A 16265-nucleotide genomic window follows, 5' to 3' on the forward strand; every position below is an offset into this window, starting at 1 on the left:
TTTCCCTTTCTTTCTCTCTCTATGTATATAAAGAGAAATAAATAAATTTGAGAGAGAGAGAGGGAGAAAGCACAAGCAGGGGGAGTAGCAGAGGGAGAGGGAGAGGGAGAAGCAGACTCCCCACTGAGCAAGGAGCCAGATGTGGAGCTCATCCCAGGACCACGGGATCATGACCCAAGCCAAAAGCAGATGCTTAACCAACTGAGCCACCCAGGCGCCTCTAAATAAATAAAATCTTTAAAAAAAAAAAAAAAAGAGTCTTATCCCGCTAAGCCAGCCAAGCAGCCAGAAACTAAATCTTTATAATTTGTTCTTTTATTTCCCTAAAGATTTTATTTATTTGACAGAGAACATAAGCAGGGGGGAACGGCAGGCAGAGGGAGAGGGAGAAGCAGGCTACCCAAGGAGCAGGGAGCCTGACGCAGGGCTCAAACCCAGGACCCCGGGATCATGACCTGAGCCGAAGGCAGAAGCTTAACCGGCTGAGCCACCCAGGTGCTCCTAACTTGTTCTTTATTTAAAAAAATTTTTAAAGACCTTCAAAGTTGATGTTCTCTTCCTTTTACTCATCTCCTTTATTTCACTCTGCTTTTATTCTTTTTCTCTTCTCAGAATTTCTCTATCAGCAATGTTTTTTCTGGGGCTGTCTTGGTATCTAGGAGTAGAGAGACAGACAGAAAAACAAGCAGTCAAACTAGGCTGCAGGGGTAGGTAGGAGCACAAGTAAAGGTCAGTGAAAACTGCCTCTCCCTACAATTGGCAGGTCTAAGGGCTCTCGCTTCTGTCACCCCAGCCCACCAATTTCCCCCAAACCAAAGCAGATAGGTCGTGAGCAAAAAATCCCCTTGTCTGATAAACAGCCCTTGCACCCGCCTGCCGCATGGAAAGGTTAAACCACAGTCTGAGAATCTGAGACCCTAGGGTGGGGCCAGCCTGCCTGCCAGGGATGATCCCCTACCAAGTCCCTGGCTCCTCCTTCCGCTGAGCAGCAGTTCGGCCACCACTAGGCCCACCTGCAGTCCCAAGCTATAGGCCCCGGGTCCCCTCCCTCCTCCCGTGGCCGTGCACTGGCCCCCTTCTCCGTGGTGTGGTCACCCGTCCATGCTTGCAGCTGAAGGTAGGGAAGGAACGTCCCTCTCCCCCCCCCCCATGGCTTTGTAGAGCCAGGGCGCAGGGAGGAGTGACCAATGCCGTGTCTTTCCTGTCCGCTCCGCAGTCTCCTCTCCCACGGTGGGCAAGCCCTACAAGTGCAACTACTGTGGCCGGAGCTACAAACAGCAGAGTACCCTGGAGGAGCACAAAGAGCGGTGCCACAACTACCTGCAGAGTCTCAGCACCGAAGCCCAAGCTCTGGCCGGCCAAGCAGGTGGGGCCGGAGGCAGGCCTGCGGGGAGGCGAGGGCAGGGCCAGAGGGAGTGTGGGGCAAGGATGCTCCCAGCCTCCCTCCACGCCCCCCCCCAAAGGGATGAGGCGTATGGAGAAAGGACAGTTCCCTCGTAAATCTGCCAAGCACTCCGGTGGGTGCAGAGCCCTGTGGTAGGCGCTGCAAGACGGTCCAGGGGTCAGGGAGGTGCTGATCTATGTCCTCAATCGAATGAGAGAACACAAGGAAGTATCAAACCCAGGGTCAAATGCGTCTAATTGTCCTCAAATGACCTGACCCGTTGCTAGGATAAGCTCTAGATAAGGGGAAGCGAGCAGAACCCAGCTTTCCAGGTACTGGGTATGACCTTCCTTGCCTACTGACGTGCTGAGTTTCTCCAGGCAAAGGCTGCTGAGCCAATGCGACCCCGATTCAGCTGCTACTCCTTGGCCCCACCTCCTTCCCTCTAGGTGACGAGATGCGCGACCTGGAGATGGTGCCGGACTCCATGCTGCACTCCTCCTCTGAGCGGCCGACTTTCATGGACCGGCTGGCCAACAGCCTCACCAAACGCAAGCGCTCCACCCCCCAGAAGTTTGTAGGTAAGAGCCCAGTTGGAGAGGAGACATCAGCTTTAAGCCACAGCTCCTCGAAACCTGAGCTCTGGTGGCCATCGGACCCGTTGGGCCTGCAGAGTTGATGGCGGAGGAAAGGGTCTGGCAGGCTCTGGTGCACAGAATCCACCCCCAGCACTGAAAGGGCGTGAAGAGGGGGAAGGTACCTCGAGAGGGTGTTGAGGGCTCTTGTGGTGATTGTAAGAGGAGGGGGGTCAGGGAGCTCCGGTTCTCCCAGCTTTTGACGACGACAAGGACTTCCGCCTGTGGGATCTGAGGGAAGGGCCTTGAGTGTTAGAGGGAGGAGGTGTGAGTATGGGGTCCACCCACCTGGCCTTGATGTTCGCTCTCTAGCTTTATAAGAGGCAATGAAGGAAGTGGTAAAGATCAGCAGCGGGCTGGGGCTGGGACTGAGTCCTTCCCTAGGATTATAGCCTGGAGTTGGGGAGTGGCCCCACAGAGGTCCTGACCTTGGGGGAAGTGAATGAAGGCTGGTAAATAATATGACAGCCATCCCCAGGCTAAGCAAACAAAGAAGTCATCCTGGGGAAACTCAGGAGTTTTCCAAAGCCAGCTCTGCTGAGATCCTCTCCTCCTTAGGTGAAAAGCAGATGCGCTTCAGCCTCTCAGACATCCCCTATGATGTGAACTCGGGTGGCTATGAGAAGGATGTGGAGTTGGTGGCACATCACGGCCTGGAGCCCGGCTTCGGAGGTTCTCTGGCCTTTGTGGGGGCAGAGCATCTGCGTCCCCTCCGCCTTCCACCTACCAACTGCATCTCAGAACTCACACCCGTCATCAGCTCTGTCTACACCCAGATGCAGCCCCTCCCCGGTCGCCTGGAGCTTCCAGGGTCCCGAGAAGCAGGTGAGGGACCCGAGGACCTGGCTGATGGAGGCCCCCTCCTCTACCGGGCCCGAGGCCCCCTGACTGACCCTGGGGCCTCCCCCAGCAATGGCTGCCAGGACTCCACAGATACAGAGAGCAACCACGAAGATCGGGTTGCGGGGGTGGTATCCCTCCCTCAGGGTCCCCCGCCCCAGCCACCTCCCACCATTGTGGTGGGCCGGCCCAGTCCTGCCTACGCCAAAGAGGACCCCAAGCCGCAGGAGGGGTTACTGCGGGGCACCCCGGGCCCCTCCAAGGAAGTGCTCCGGGTGGTGGGCGAGAGCGGTGAGCCCGTGAAGGCCTTCAAGTGTGAGCACTGCCGAATCCTCTTTCTGGACCATGTCATGTTCACCATCCACATGGGTTGCCATGGCTTCAGAGACCCTTTCGAGTGTAACATCTGTGGTTACCACAGCCAGGACCGGTACGAATTCTCTTCCCACATTGTCCGGGGGGAGCACAAGGTGGGCTAGCCACCTACTGCCCTCCCCTCAGTCCACCACTCCACTGCCCTGCCCACAGGAGTCTAGCTCTGTCCCCACTCCATCCCAAGGAGTTTTGCTCGGTAGCCTCCACCACTGGCTACCTGACTTCACACTTGACCCTGACCCCTCCTCACCTATTCTCCTCCACCCTGACTGACTTAAGCATTGTGATGAAACAGGCCTTTTCGCTTATGTTTCTCCTCTTCCTCTTCTCCCCTCATCCCAGCATATTCAGAGTTATTTATTAATATAATTTGTGGATTTTTCTTTAGCTTTTTGCTCTGAACTTGCCACTCCCCCACCCTCCGGCCCACAGTCCCCTCCCACTTTAGGCCTAATTTTTCTTTCTTTGATCCAGCTTTCTCTAACAGCCCTCGGGGTAAGAAGCTCCTCTTGGTCCTAAGAGTTCTGAGCTTCTTGTGTTAAGTCCTCACTTTTGCATTATCTGATTCTTTCCTTTTGATGCTGATAGCTCCCTCTGGCCCTACCTGAGCTCTGTGGCATTATATCTCCTCTCTGGGACCCTCCAACCTGGTACTTCATACCTCTTGTGCCCTCTCACGTTCGGCAGCTTGCACTATGCTTGAACAAATGAAGAATTTCCTCATTGGGAAGTAGGAGGGGCTGAAGAAATTCTCCCCAGGCACTGTGGGACTGAGGGTCCTCTTGACGTTCCCCTAGTAATATGAGTTCCTCAAAGCCCACATCTGGGAATCTCCCTCTGGGATGTGATCTATCTCTTCTCTCCTCAAACAACCCCCAACACTGCTACTCTCTTCAACCTGCCAGTCTACTCAGTGGTGATTTTTCTCTCCTTGGAGTGCCCCAATTTTATATTCTCAGGGGCCAAGGCTAGGTCTGCAATCCTGTCTCTAACACATTGGGAGCCACAGGTGCCTAATTGGGAACCAGGGCATGGGAAGGGGGTGGGTTAAACTTCTCTTTCTCTTCCACCTCTAATCTTCTTCACTCTAGTGACCTTCCTAGCCTCTCAGGGGCTCCTGCCGTCCCTCTCCTATGAGAAACTAGTAGGTTGCTGCCTGATGACAAGGGGGTATCTCAACCCCTCAGTCATGCTGCCTTCTTCTTCTCCCCCCTGCAGGATTCACCCTCATTCCCAGGCTTCTGGGCCCTGTTCTTAGGATCAGTGGCAGGGAGAAAAGGTGTCTCTTTTCTCTCTTCTAATTTTCAGTATAACCAAAAATTATCCCAGGACGAGGGAGGGCATTTGCCCCTCACCTCATCCCATTCTTGTCCCAGCAAGGATGGGATGGGCACAACTGAACCGGGGGTCATCCTCTACTGCCCCCTTCTATACTCAGTTCCCAGATGTAGGGCAGGAGGGGGCATGCTCCTCCTGGCTACAGCAGAGACCCCTGGCTTTTTGGGTAACCTAGTTAGTGAGAAGGGGGCAGGAGGAGATAAGGCTCCACCGTGAGTGGAGGTCTCTTTCTACAAGCGTTTTCTGCCCAAGGCCACAGCTATCCCATTCTCTGCTTCCTTGAGATTCAAACCAAAGGCTGTTTTTCTATATTTAAAGAAAAAAAAAAAAGAAAGTAAAAACCAAACACAACACCTCACAAGTTGTAACACTTGGTCCTTCTCTCTCTCTCTCTCCTTTTCTCTTCCCTTCCATCTTTCTTTCCATATGTCCTTTCCTTATTGGCTCTTTTGCCTCCTACTTTTCTCACTCCCTATCAGGGATAATTTAGGGGGATGGTGAAGGGTTGGCTAAGGAACAGACCCTGGGATTGAGGCTCCTAAGGGCTCTAAGAAGAGTCTACCTTACCCTCTATGGGAAGGGAGACCCTAGAAAAACTTTTCTCCCTTCTTTTTCTCCCCCATTATGTAGTCTCCCTAAGAGAACCGGATTGTCAAGGAGGGGCATCGTGGGTTGATTGTTCCTCCTTGACAATGTAGCAATAAACAGATGCTGCCAAGGGCAGAGGATGGGGGAGTTAGCTGGAAGGAGAGTGGTCTCTAGAGAAGGAGAGAGTCTTCTCAACAGTACCCCAGGGAACTGCTCCTTCTTTCAGGATGGCAGCAGAGCTGAGATTAATATCTAGGGTTCTCCTCAACTGTCCTGGTTATTGAGCCCCTTCCTGTTAGACCTACCCCTTACCACCTCTTCTGCGTCTGCTGTGTATTTGGTGACACCTCATAAGGACTAGTCCCTTCTGGGGTACCAGAGCCTTAGGGTGCCCCCATCCCCTCCCCCAGTCAGCTCTGGCACCTGTAACCTCCTGGAACATGAAGGACTATGCTCTGAGGCTATACTCTGAGCCCATGAGAGCAGAGACTGGAAGGGCAAGACCAGGTGCTAAGGAGGGGAGAGAAGGGCACTCTGTCTCTCTCCAGACCATCACTGCACTTTAACCAGGGTCTTAGGTACAAAATCCTACTTTCCAGAGCCTTCCAGCTCTGGAACCTCAAACATCCTCATGCTCTCTCCCAGCTCCTTTTGCATAAAAAAAAAAAAAAGAAAGAAAAAGAAAAAAAAAAAACCATTGAAACCCACATGGAGAATAGAGGTGTTTTCCTTTTATATTGATATTCAAGACCAACACCACACAAGAAAATTTCTAAATAGACACTTTTCCAGACCTTTGTTTTTTTGTGTCAGTGTCCAAGCTGCAGATGGGATTTTGTAATACTTTCAGCAGCTTCTTTCCTTGTGTACATAATATATATATATATTATATATATTTTTAATCAGAAGTTATGAAGAACAAAAAGAAAAAAAAAATAAAACACAGAAGCAAGTGCAATACCACCTCTCCTCTCTCTCTCCCAGGGTTTCATTTGTAGCCTATGCTTGGTGTCTCCTTGGACCTTACCCTTTCACCTCCCCCTCTTCTGTTGGTTCTCCTTCCCCTTTTTTTAAAGAGTTTTTCTCCCTTCTCAAGGGGAGTTAAACTAGCTTTTGAAACTTACTGCAAAGCATTTTGTATATGTAATATATTGTAAGTAAATATTTGTGTAATGGAGATATACTACTGTAAGTTTTGTACTGTACTGGCTGAAGGTCTGTTATAAATAAACATGAGTAATTTAACACCCCTGGTTGTTTTTGCAGACTTTGCTGTAATTTTCTGCTGGGAGGGAGGGAAATCTCCTTGCTGCACATTGTACCAACTACTAAATGTTTTGAAGGTGAACAAGTCTGAGACTAAGAGGAAGCCAAACAAGAATGCTCAAGCTGTTGCTGCAGAATTTTCAACCTATGGTAGAAAGTGGAGATTTTCCTACCAGGAGTGCCTTCGGGATAAAGTCCAACTTGCCTATCCATCCAAAACAGAGATTCAACAAACATTGTTTGAGTACCTACTATATGTAAAACACATTATATGCCCCAGGAAATGCAAGTTACAATAACATGAATGATGATAATAATAGGGTCTACCACTTCTTGAGCATAAGTGTCAAGCACTGTGACAAGTATTCATTTAATTGTAGAAACCACCTAAAAGTGAATGATCCTCCATTACTAGTGAAGAAATAAAAGCCCAAGAGAGAATAAACAACTTGTCTGAGACTCATCAATCAATAAATGTCAAAACCCAGATTTGAACCCAGGAGTGTGTTACTCCAAAGTTTTATGCCCATACCTTTATCCCAGGGAATACAGCCGCTGAAACTCCCAGGCTATAAAAATCCAAGAAGCCAAAACAGAAACATTACCTCGGTTCTGTCTTAAATGTTAACTATTTTCTGTCCCCTTCACTCTGAACTTTTTTCTGTCCTATCTCATTGCCAATCCGTACACTACTGTCCGCCTTCTGTTTTCCATGAGACTATATTGAAGGGAAAATTGAAGATACTTCCACCTAAAATCTATCACTTCCCATGACCCATTAACACGAACAAACTCAAACTCGAGAAAGACCATGAATATAGTTGTTCTGAAGCCAAGACAAAAATTAGAAAATAAACTTCAACCCCAGTAAAGTGGATTAGAGGTGAAAAGAAACCATGATGGGTTTCTTTTCAGGGAAAGTGACTGGAGTTCAGACTCCAGAATGATTCATGAATAAATGGTTGGTTGGTCTCCATCTGTACCATCTTGGGTCTGAATTGTGGTAGGTCTTGACACTCAAGTTTTTTCAACTTTGGAGACAAATGGGTGTTTGCCCACAAACAGCACTCCTGCTCAAAGCTAAAGACTTTCTGAAGGCTCTTCAAAGGTAAATGGAGCTTACGTGTAGGAAAGTATGTTTCAATAACAGGCCAGACTCATTGAGTGGTGAAATCACTTTAGTGGGGCTTGATCAACATTTATTAAAGCAGGAAACAGAACATATCATTGCTCCTATGTGCTAAGGGCAAGTACTGTTTCATGAAGTTTGTATTTCAGTTTTGTACGTTTGTGTGTGTACTGAGAACAAATGTAAAATATAGTTCTGCTATGGGTCGGAATCAAAATCTTTGAAGTTACTGTTCCAGGTTATGTAACTCCACCAATTTTTTTTGTTGTTAGGTGGAAGGCAGCATAGTGTAGTGGAGCCAGGACACCTCTTAGTAACTCTGTGATTTTCAACAACCTCAGTTTTTCGATCTGCAAAGGGAGGATAATAATAGTACCTACCTTATAGGTCTGTTGGAGGTAAAATGAGCTAATATTTATAAAGCGCTTACTACAGAGTTTGGCTCTATGCTAACAGGATGCAGGGATTTTAAAAAGGGGGGGATAAGAAACTGCCCTAACACCCATGTACTTGCCCATGGCCTTTCGTGGGGTTTTGTTCATACTGGGAGGAGGAATTAACAAAATGTTTTGTTTTCCCCCAGGTCTTCATTTCTCAATCCTACACCAAGCAACAAGATTGTCAGAGAAATGAGCCGAGAGCGTCCCCCGGTGGCACAGCGCCGCCTTCGGTCTAAGAGCTCAGGGGCCAAGGGCCTGCCAGCTTCGCACTACAACTCCCATGCATCTCCCCGACCCTGCCCCCGACAGGGAGCGCGACCTGTGGTCCTGCGCGGGTAACTTCCGCGCATAGCGTCGCAAAAACCGGATAATTACGACGCCCGTAATTACTTCCGGGGTAGGGGTCGTAGTGCTTGGTGAGAGACGTATAACCCTAGTTTTCTTCCGCCAGCCGGCTAAATAGTTCCATGGTCACTTTCTTCCACGGATAACAAAATCCGAAAAACGCCTTTCTATCTTTACATTTCCGTGTAAACGCTGAATAATAAAGAAAATCTGAGTAAACTGGCTTGCTGTTCTCGGTGTACGTCTCTTAAATAGTCTTCCTGTGTGAGCGTAGGGATCTCGGGGTATATAAGAGAGTCGGGCGCGACGCCGCACTCTCTCGGGTCTCGCATCCACAATGGTGAGTTGGGGCGCGTGGTGGGTGCCGGCGGCTCGCGTGAGGGCCTGAGAAGGACAGATTCTGAGGTTGTGAGGACTTGAAAGCTTGGACCATGGTGGAGAGTACACAGAGTGTGTATTTGCTCCGATCTTGGAGGGATGTGCGGAGGACCTGAAGGTCTGAGTAGAGCCATTCTGGGGGCCGCCAGCGCGGATTGTAGCCGGTAGGGGGTTCAGGGTGGGGAAGTTGCGCCCTTTCTGTAACACGGTCTTCATTTTGATGCAGACCAAGAAAAGAAGGAATAATGGTCGTGCCAAAAAAGGCCGCGGCCACGTGCAGCCTATTCGCTGCACCAACTGCGCCCGCTGTGTGCCCAAGGACAAGGCCATTAAGAAGTTCGTTATTCGGAACATAGTAGAGGCCGCCGCCGTCAGGGATATTTCCGAAGCGAGTGTCTTCGATGGTGAGTAATGCTGGCACAACCCATCCCCACCTGCACGCTCTGTTAACGTGGCGCGTTTGTGGCGCGTCCCAGGCGGTTTCTGCGGGCGTTTAGGATTACTGTTGGTAAAAGAGATCGGTACTTTTGATTCGTTTGTTCTAACCTTGACTGGCAGAGAGGCGCCTTGTGTGATAGTGCAGTCTTTGAGTCACGATTTGTGGTTACCTGTTTAGAGGGTGAGATTCCAAAAGTACTTGTAGAGTTTATCGTGTATCAGCCTGGGGGGAACACTGGCTATAAGCATGATAAATGTAGCCGTCTTTCTGGATTGCTGGACACTCGAACACCGTTATAAAGATGTACAGGCTAACTCTTAATGAAGAATGTTTCGATAATGAAGGTAGTCTCATTTGGTCAAGGGTGATCTTTGGAGCAGTGTGCTGTTATTTTGCTCATTTCTTTTTCTTAAGACAAACTAGTTTTTTTAGGCAAGGAGAAGGGGCCCAGGAATAGGCATTAGGATTGGTGCAACTGCTGAAGGAACTGGATTGTCAGTTTAAGCCAGTAGGCTGTGGATTTGGTACCCGTGGTGACAAGGGTTAGTAGGGGGATTATTCGTTTGTGAACACACACATGTGTTAAGTCATCAGAAACTGAACAGTTGCTTTGGAAATGAAACGTAGATGTGCTTGAGAGACTTTTATGTAGGTTTATTTTTGACAGGATGAATTCGAGAGAACAAGTGCAATGTGGGTATGTAATACCTACTGTTATGCCTCTTTCTTTCTGTTTCTTAGCCTATGTGCTTCCCAAGCTGTATGTGAAACTACATTATTGCGTGAGTTGTGCCATTCATAGCAAGGTAGTCAGGAATCGCTCTCGTGAAGCACGGAAAGACCGAACACCCCCACCCCGATTTAGACCCGCGGTAAGTAGCCTTATTTTTCATCTTTTTAAGATTTTATTTATGTATTTATTTATTTGAGAGAGAGGGAGTACAAGCAGGGGGAGAGGGAAAAGCAGGCTCCCTGCTGAGCAGGACCCTGATCATGACTTGAGCTGAGGACAGACACTTGATCCACTGAGCCACCCAGCTGCCCCCATGGTAAGTATCTTCAAAAAGATGTGGAAGCCAGAGGGGTGATGGACAAGAGATACACAAGATTCCTATCTAAAATGAAGTTCTAAATAGGTAAGGTAGGTGAGACTCAACATCTAAAACATTGCTTGGAGAGTCTTCTAAAGAAGAGCTTTTAGAATCTGTTTCAGTTGGAGTAATGTGGGTCATCACATTGACCAGTTTTCCATGCATGTGTGGCCCAGATGCATTGTTAGTGATGGGAGAAGTAGTCAAGTTCTTTGAGGAGGGGATTCCTTCATTGATGTTCTAAATTTATGTTTTGTTTTTTTCAGGGTGCTGCCCCACGACCTCCACCAAAGCCCATGTAAGGAGCTAAGTCCTTACTGAAGGGACTGAAGAAAAGCTGTTCTCCAGAAAAAAAAATAAATAGCAGTTATACTTCATACAGCATGTTGAGTGTATGTTGTCATCAGTGTGGGAGTTGTGTCACAGGGACTGTAATTATTTTCACATTCAAGTGTGTAATGCCACATAGTCTTTTCATGGGGGAGAAAGCTTATCCATGTAAGTAAATGCTCAACTTGGGTTTCTTTTATATTTGTATTGGCCTCCCCAACTTGCATAATTGTGAGGGGGGTGGTAAGGTACCTGTGGGTGTTAGGTTAATGCCACCTTGTTTAGTAGATTAAGTTAGTGTCTTAAAAATAGGGATAAGGAACTAGGAGGGTCAGGAAAAACTTGAGTGAGGAGCACATAGGCCTAACATTTTTGGGGGACACACAGACTTTAATAGGAAGTGCGTGACTTAGTTTTTAGGAAGTGCATGACTTAGTTTTTAAGGGGATCTGTATTCAGATCCTTAATTTCATAAAATACACCTACTTGGAATTGGTCTGCTGCTAAACCTGTTTTTGGCCAATTTGCGTCTTTCTATGGTGGTTTCTCTACGGAATAAAGATGTCCAGGATGCCAGAGGCATTCCTAGAAAATGATGGTAGTCCCACAAGAGGAAAGAGAATTTCCACACAAAGTACGGAGGAAATCTGTATCTGACTTTGTCTGTGTGACAATGGTTTGTTTTTTCTATAGTTCAGAAATTAGTTACTAGGCAGGAATATACATGTTTGAAAAATCCATTTGGGAATGGATTGATAATGACTGGCTTTGCTAGTGAAATTATAGGATTCCCCCCCCCCAAAAAAAAAAAAAAACTAAGCCCGTAGCTTGGAAGTTTTGATTAAAACATACTTCAGGGGTACCTTGGTGGCTCAGTTGGTCCAAGTTGGTTTCAGCCCAGGTCTTGGCTCAGGGTCTCGGATTTGAGCACTGCATCAGCCTCTGCTCAGCAGGGAGTCCGCTTTCCCTCTGTCCCCTCCCCTTGGGTGTGCATTCTCTCTCAAATCTTTTATTTACTTATTTTTAAGATTTTTTTATTAGGAGGGGAGAGGGAAGAGTAGACTCCCTGCTGAGCAGGGAACCCCACATGAGACTCAATCCCAGGACCCTGAAATGACCTGAGCTGAAGGCAGACAATCAATTGAGCCACCCAGATGCCCCCTCTTTAAAATCCTTTAAGAAAATACATATTTCAGTGGGAGGGGTCCCTGGGTGGCTCAGTCGGGGTATTGGTTTTGGCTCAGATCATAATCTCTGGGTCGAGAGATGGAGCTCCACCCTCTGGAGTCTGCTTGTCCCTCACCTCGTGCTTCCCCCTCCCCCAGGCATTTGCTCACTGGCTTGCTCACTCACTGGCTATCTCAAAATCAAAACTATTTCAGTGGGGAAACACCTTTTTCTAAGTGTCCATTCAAAGGAGTATGATAAGGGGTAGAGTATTTCAGAGCCTAGAGGGGGCCCTGTTCATTGAACAGTTGAACTGAAAAAAAAATTGCTGACTCCAACTTGGCTCGTGGTCAGCGTACCAATGCCTGTGCTGGAATAGCTGTGGCAGATCCTGACTTGGTGAGAACACGTTGTAGGTAAGAGTCCCGGGCCCACAGAGCATCTGCTCCTTCGTTACTTCTCTATGCTCTAATGACCCCTTTATACCAGGGGTTAACACTGGAGAAAGAAAAAGGTCTGAGGTAAAAACGCTAAGCCTGGTTCTCTCAAATCCCAGTTTGTTCAATAAACCAGATTCAAGTAGTAAATCAGGCCATGTAACTACAACATTTTTCTTGAAATATTTATAGGTTCAGCCTATCTTTTTTTCAAGGTAGGTTTTAACTGGCTGTCCCAGGACTGGAAGTTGAAAAGTTGATTTGTGGGGCGCCTGGGTGGCACAGCGGTTAAGCGTCTGCCTTCGGCTCAGGGCGTGATCCTGGCGTTATGGGATCGAGCCCTGCATCAGGCTCCTCCGCTGGGAGCCTGCTTCTTCCTCTCCCACTCCCCCTGCTTGTGTTCTCTCGCTGGCTGTCTCTCTCTGTCAAATAAATAAATAAAATCTTTAAAAAAGAAAAGTTGATTTGTGCTTTTTTTATTAAAGGTTTTATTTTTAAGTAATCTCCACACCCAACATGGGACTTGAACCCACAACCCCTCCAAGATCTGTTTTTTTTGTTTTTTTTTTTTTTTTTTTTTTTTGAGAGAGAGCACTAGTGGGGGAGTGGCAGAGGGAGGGACAGGCAGATTCCCCCTGAGCATCTCTTTCCAGGACCTTGAGGTCAAGACCTGAGCCACATCAGACCTTAACCAACTGAGCCACCCAGTCGGTTTGTGCATTCTTAAAGTATGAGCCGGGGGGGCCTGGCTGGCTCAGTTGGAGTGTGCAGGTCTTGGTCTTGGGTTTGTAAGTTCGAGTCCCACATTGGGTGTGGAGATTACTTAAAATCTTATAAATAGGGATACCTGGGTGACTCAGTCGGTTAAGTGTCCGCCTTCAGCTCAGGTCATGATTCCAAAGTCCTGGAACTGAGTTCCGCATCAGGCTTCTTGCTCAGTGGGGAGCCGCCTTCTGCCTGCTGCTCCCCTTGTGCGTGCATGCGCTTGCTTGCTCACTCGTTCGCTCTTTTTCTCCCTCTCTTCTCCTCCCTCTCTCTGACAAATAAAACCTTTAAAAAAAATCTTTAGAAAATGTGATCCTATCTCCAGGGAGCATACATTCCAGAGCCTAACACAACTAAGAAGTTGGTTGAGCAATTTCTCTACTTGAAGATAATCCCAAATTCATTGAGATTTTGGAGTGCCAGAGATGACAAAAGAGATTCTTATGTGCTTCGGGCTCTAAAGTAGCCCCATTCCACCTCCCAACCCAACACCCGTTGCAAATAACTCAAACCTTGCCTCATCTGATGGACAGCCAGGACATCGTTTCCATCTAGGGAAAGGCCACATGTCATGCCATTAGAAGTGGCCACAGGTCAGCTTGAGGTTCTCTGGATATTTGGACGGTAAAATGAACGGCCTGCTCTGCTAAGCTACTGTGGGCTAAAGTTCTAGTAGGTCACAGAAGAGGCGGTATAGACATCTGAGTCCCCATCTCTCACTCCCACCTACTTGGAGTGGACTTGATTAGGTGGGGAAAAGTTAGTTGCAATCTCAGCATCTCCCTAACTTTGTGAAGTGTCCTCCAGTCTCAATGTATAAAGTATTCAAGTTAGAAGTCTCTGGGCTATTCCATCTCTGGTCTAATGTCTGCCTTTGAGGTAATTGGATTTGAAGTCAATTCCCTGTGGTAATCGGGATTCATTGATGTCCTGGACCACCCTTTGCCTCAACCCCAAATCCTGTCCTCCGTTTTGTTTTTGCCTATGTTTCCATAATCGACGATGTAGGAGGACAAAATTATTCATTGTCTATCAGTATTTAAGTTAATATCCTGCTCCTTTAATTTATACATTTAGCTTATTCTTTAAGCTATAGGGGGGTGTTCACTTCATAGAATAGGTTTGTCGAAGGAAGCTGAGCCAGTAGATGAAAGAACAGGCTAGAATCTTAGATTCGTTCATTTATTCAGTAAGTATTAACTTGCCAATGTGCTTGGCACTTAGTTTCTCAGTCCAAGTCTCCCATTAAACAGAGCTGTCGGGTTAAGAACCTAAGAGAGTGGACTCTTAGATGTAAATCTCGCCTCGGATAATTCTAGCTTTGTGACCTTGGGTGAGTTATCTAACCTCTCCAACCAACTTTCTTATTCTCTTTTTTTCTTTTCTTTTTTAAGGAGGCTCCATGCCCAATGTTAGGCTTGAACTCGAAACCCTGAGATCAAGAGTCCTATGCTCTACCAACTGAGCTAGCCAGGCACCCCTCTCTTCAATTTTCTAATCTTTAGGTGATCATTCCTATTTCACAGTATTTTTGTGAGGTTTAAGTGGTATAAAACAATCACTTATTCAAGAAATGTGCCAGCCATTTCTAAATACTGAAGATATTAGCAGTGGCCAAGATAAACATACATAGAGCTTACATTTTGGTGGGGGAGCGGTGTGGGAGGGTGATTGGGTGTGAAGAAGGAGTGTAGTTTTATAAAGTTTTATATAAAATGGCCTTGAGTCTATAAGGTTGATAGGTAACATTTGATCAGAAAACTAAAGAAAGAGCAAGCTGGTTGGATAAATGGAGAAAGAGCTTCCTGGCAGGGGGATAGTAAGTACACATGTCTTCAGGAAAGAGTATGCCTGGCATGTCACAGAAAAAGAAGGCAGTTTGGCTAAATTCAAGTGAGCTAGGGGAACGTAGTTCAAATCTACAATCCTTTATATGAAATCCTTGAGACCTTACTTGCTTTGGAATTTATTTTGACTTTAGAACAGTAATTATAATATTTCACAAAAACTTCCTCAAAGGGATCTGGAGCAGTACCCAGGATTAAAATATATGACTATTTCTGCAGTAAAATACAAGAATAGTCTAATAAATTACCCAGCATGAGTTTCATATCAGGTTTTGTTGCCATATGAGTTCCAAAAATCTTGGGTTTTAGAGCTGTTTTGTCAATTGCAGATAAGAGATTGTGTACCTACCTGTGGCACACAAAGTTAGATCGTGTGGGGCCTTGTAGGCCCTGGCCGGCACTAGACTCCACTCAAAACGTGATAGTGGACAATGAGATGCCACTTCACACCCTCTAGGATGGCTTTAATAAAAAAGACAGTAAGCTCTGGACAGTGTGTGACGAATTTGGAACCCGTGTATAGTGCTGGTGGGAATGTTAGTGGTGCACTTTGGGACACCGTCCTCCAAAAGTTACAGTTAACATACGACCCAGCCATTCTAGTCCTAAGTATATACCCAGGAGAACTGGAAATGTATATTCACACAAAAAGTTGTACGGGAATGTTCATAGCAGCATTATTCATACTAGTCAAGAAGTAGAAACAACCAAAATGTTCACTAACTGGTGAATGGATAAATAAAATATGGTATATCCACACAAAGGAATATTATTTGGCCATAAAAAGAAAAGGAGTGCTGCTATGTGCTACGCTGATGAACCCTGAAAACATGCTAAGTGAAAGAATCTAATCATAAAAGACCACCTGTTGTATGATTCTATTTACATGAAATGCCCCGAATAGGCAAATTTATAGAGACAGAAAGTAGAAGAGTGGTTTCCTAGGGATAGGGAGGTTGGAGGAGAGGGGAGTGACTGTTAAATGTATGGAGTTTCCTTTAGGGGTAATGAAAATATTCTAAAAGCGATTGGTGATAGTTACACAGCTCTGTGAACCATACTAAAAACAGGTGAATTGTACACTTTAAATCGTTGAATTATATAGTATGTGAATTACAGCTCAGTGAAGCTGTTAAAAACATAAAGTGTGAAGAAATAGTGTGATGTTAATCCGCTGGAGAGTTGTTTTTGTTTGTTTTTTCCATTGGAGAGTTTTGAGCACAGCGGTGACGTGATCTGACTTAGATCCATAAATTCGGGATGAATATTGGCTATTATTTTATTATACCACAACTACCTCTGAAATGCTAGATGAGTATTTCCCAACTTCAAGCATTTGTGTGCCTCTTTTGGTATTTCTGCCATATCTACACTGTCATTTTCTTTGAATTAACTCACTTTCTATATTTACCATGAAAAAAATCAGTATTCTAAATGGAAAACTAATAACTCTTGCCATAAATAGAAGGTA

At 46.5% G+C, this 16265-nt stretch overlaps 2 protein-coding genes across 5 annotated transcripts in view; both read left to right on the forward strand.

Annotated features, from left to right (window-relative positions):
- IKZF4 (IKAROS family zinc finger 4) overlaps positions 1-7001 on the forward strand; it is a 22535-nt gene extending 15534 nt beyond the window's left edge. For 2 of the 4 annotated variants that reach the window (XM_008712171.2, XM_008712161.2), the window contains 3 exons: positions 1217-1366; positions 1834-1965; positions 2578-6405. In XM_008712171.2, the coding sequence (XP_008710393.1) occupies positions 1217-1366; positions 1834-1965; positions 2578-3338 (1043 nt within the window). In that variant the 3' untranslated portion in view covers positions 3339-6405. Of the gene's footprint in view, positions 1-1216; positions 1367-1833; positions 1966-2577; positions 6406-6426 lie in introns of those variants that run through there. The other 2 variants (XM_008712198.2, XM_040637121.1) reach the window with 2 other exon arrangements.
- Positions 7002-8552: 1551 nt separating this feature from the next.
- On the forward strand, positions 8553-10632 carry RPS26 (ribosomal protein S26). The gene is made up of 4 exons (XM_008712210.2): positions 8553-8680; positions 8945-9122; positions 9899-10029; positions 10515-10632. The coding sequence occupies exons 1-4, from the start codon at positions 8678-8680 to the stop codon at positions 10548-10550; spliced, it is 348 nt and encodes a 115-aa protein (XP_008710432.1). The 5' UTR covers positions 8553-8677; the 3' UTR covers positions 10551-10632.
- Positions 10633-16265: the final 5633 nt, after the last annotated feature.

The sequence above is a fragment of the Ursus maritimus genome, unplaced genomic scaffold (genome assembly GCF_017311325.1).
Source record: "Ursus maritimus isolate PB19 unplaced genomic scaffold, ASM1731132v1 scaffold_21, whole genome shotgun sequence".
Lineage (NCBI taxonomy): Eukaryota > Metazoa > Chordata > Mammalia > Carnivora > Ursidae > Ursus > Ursus maritimus.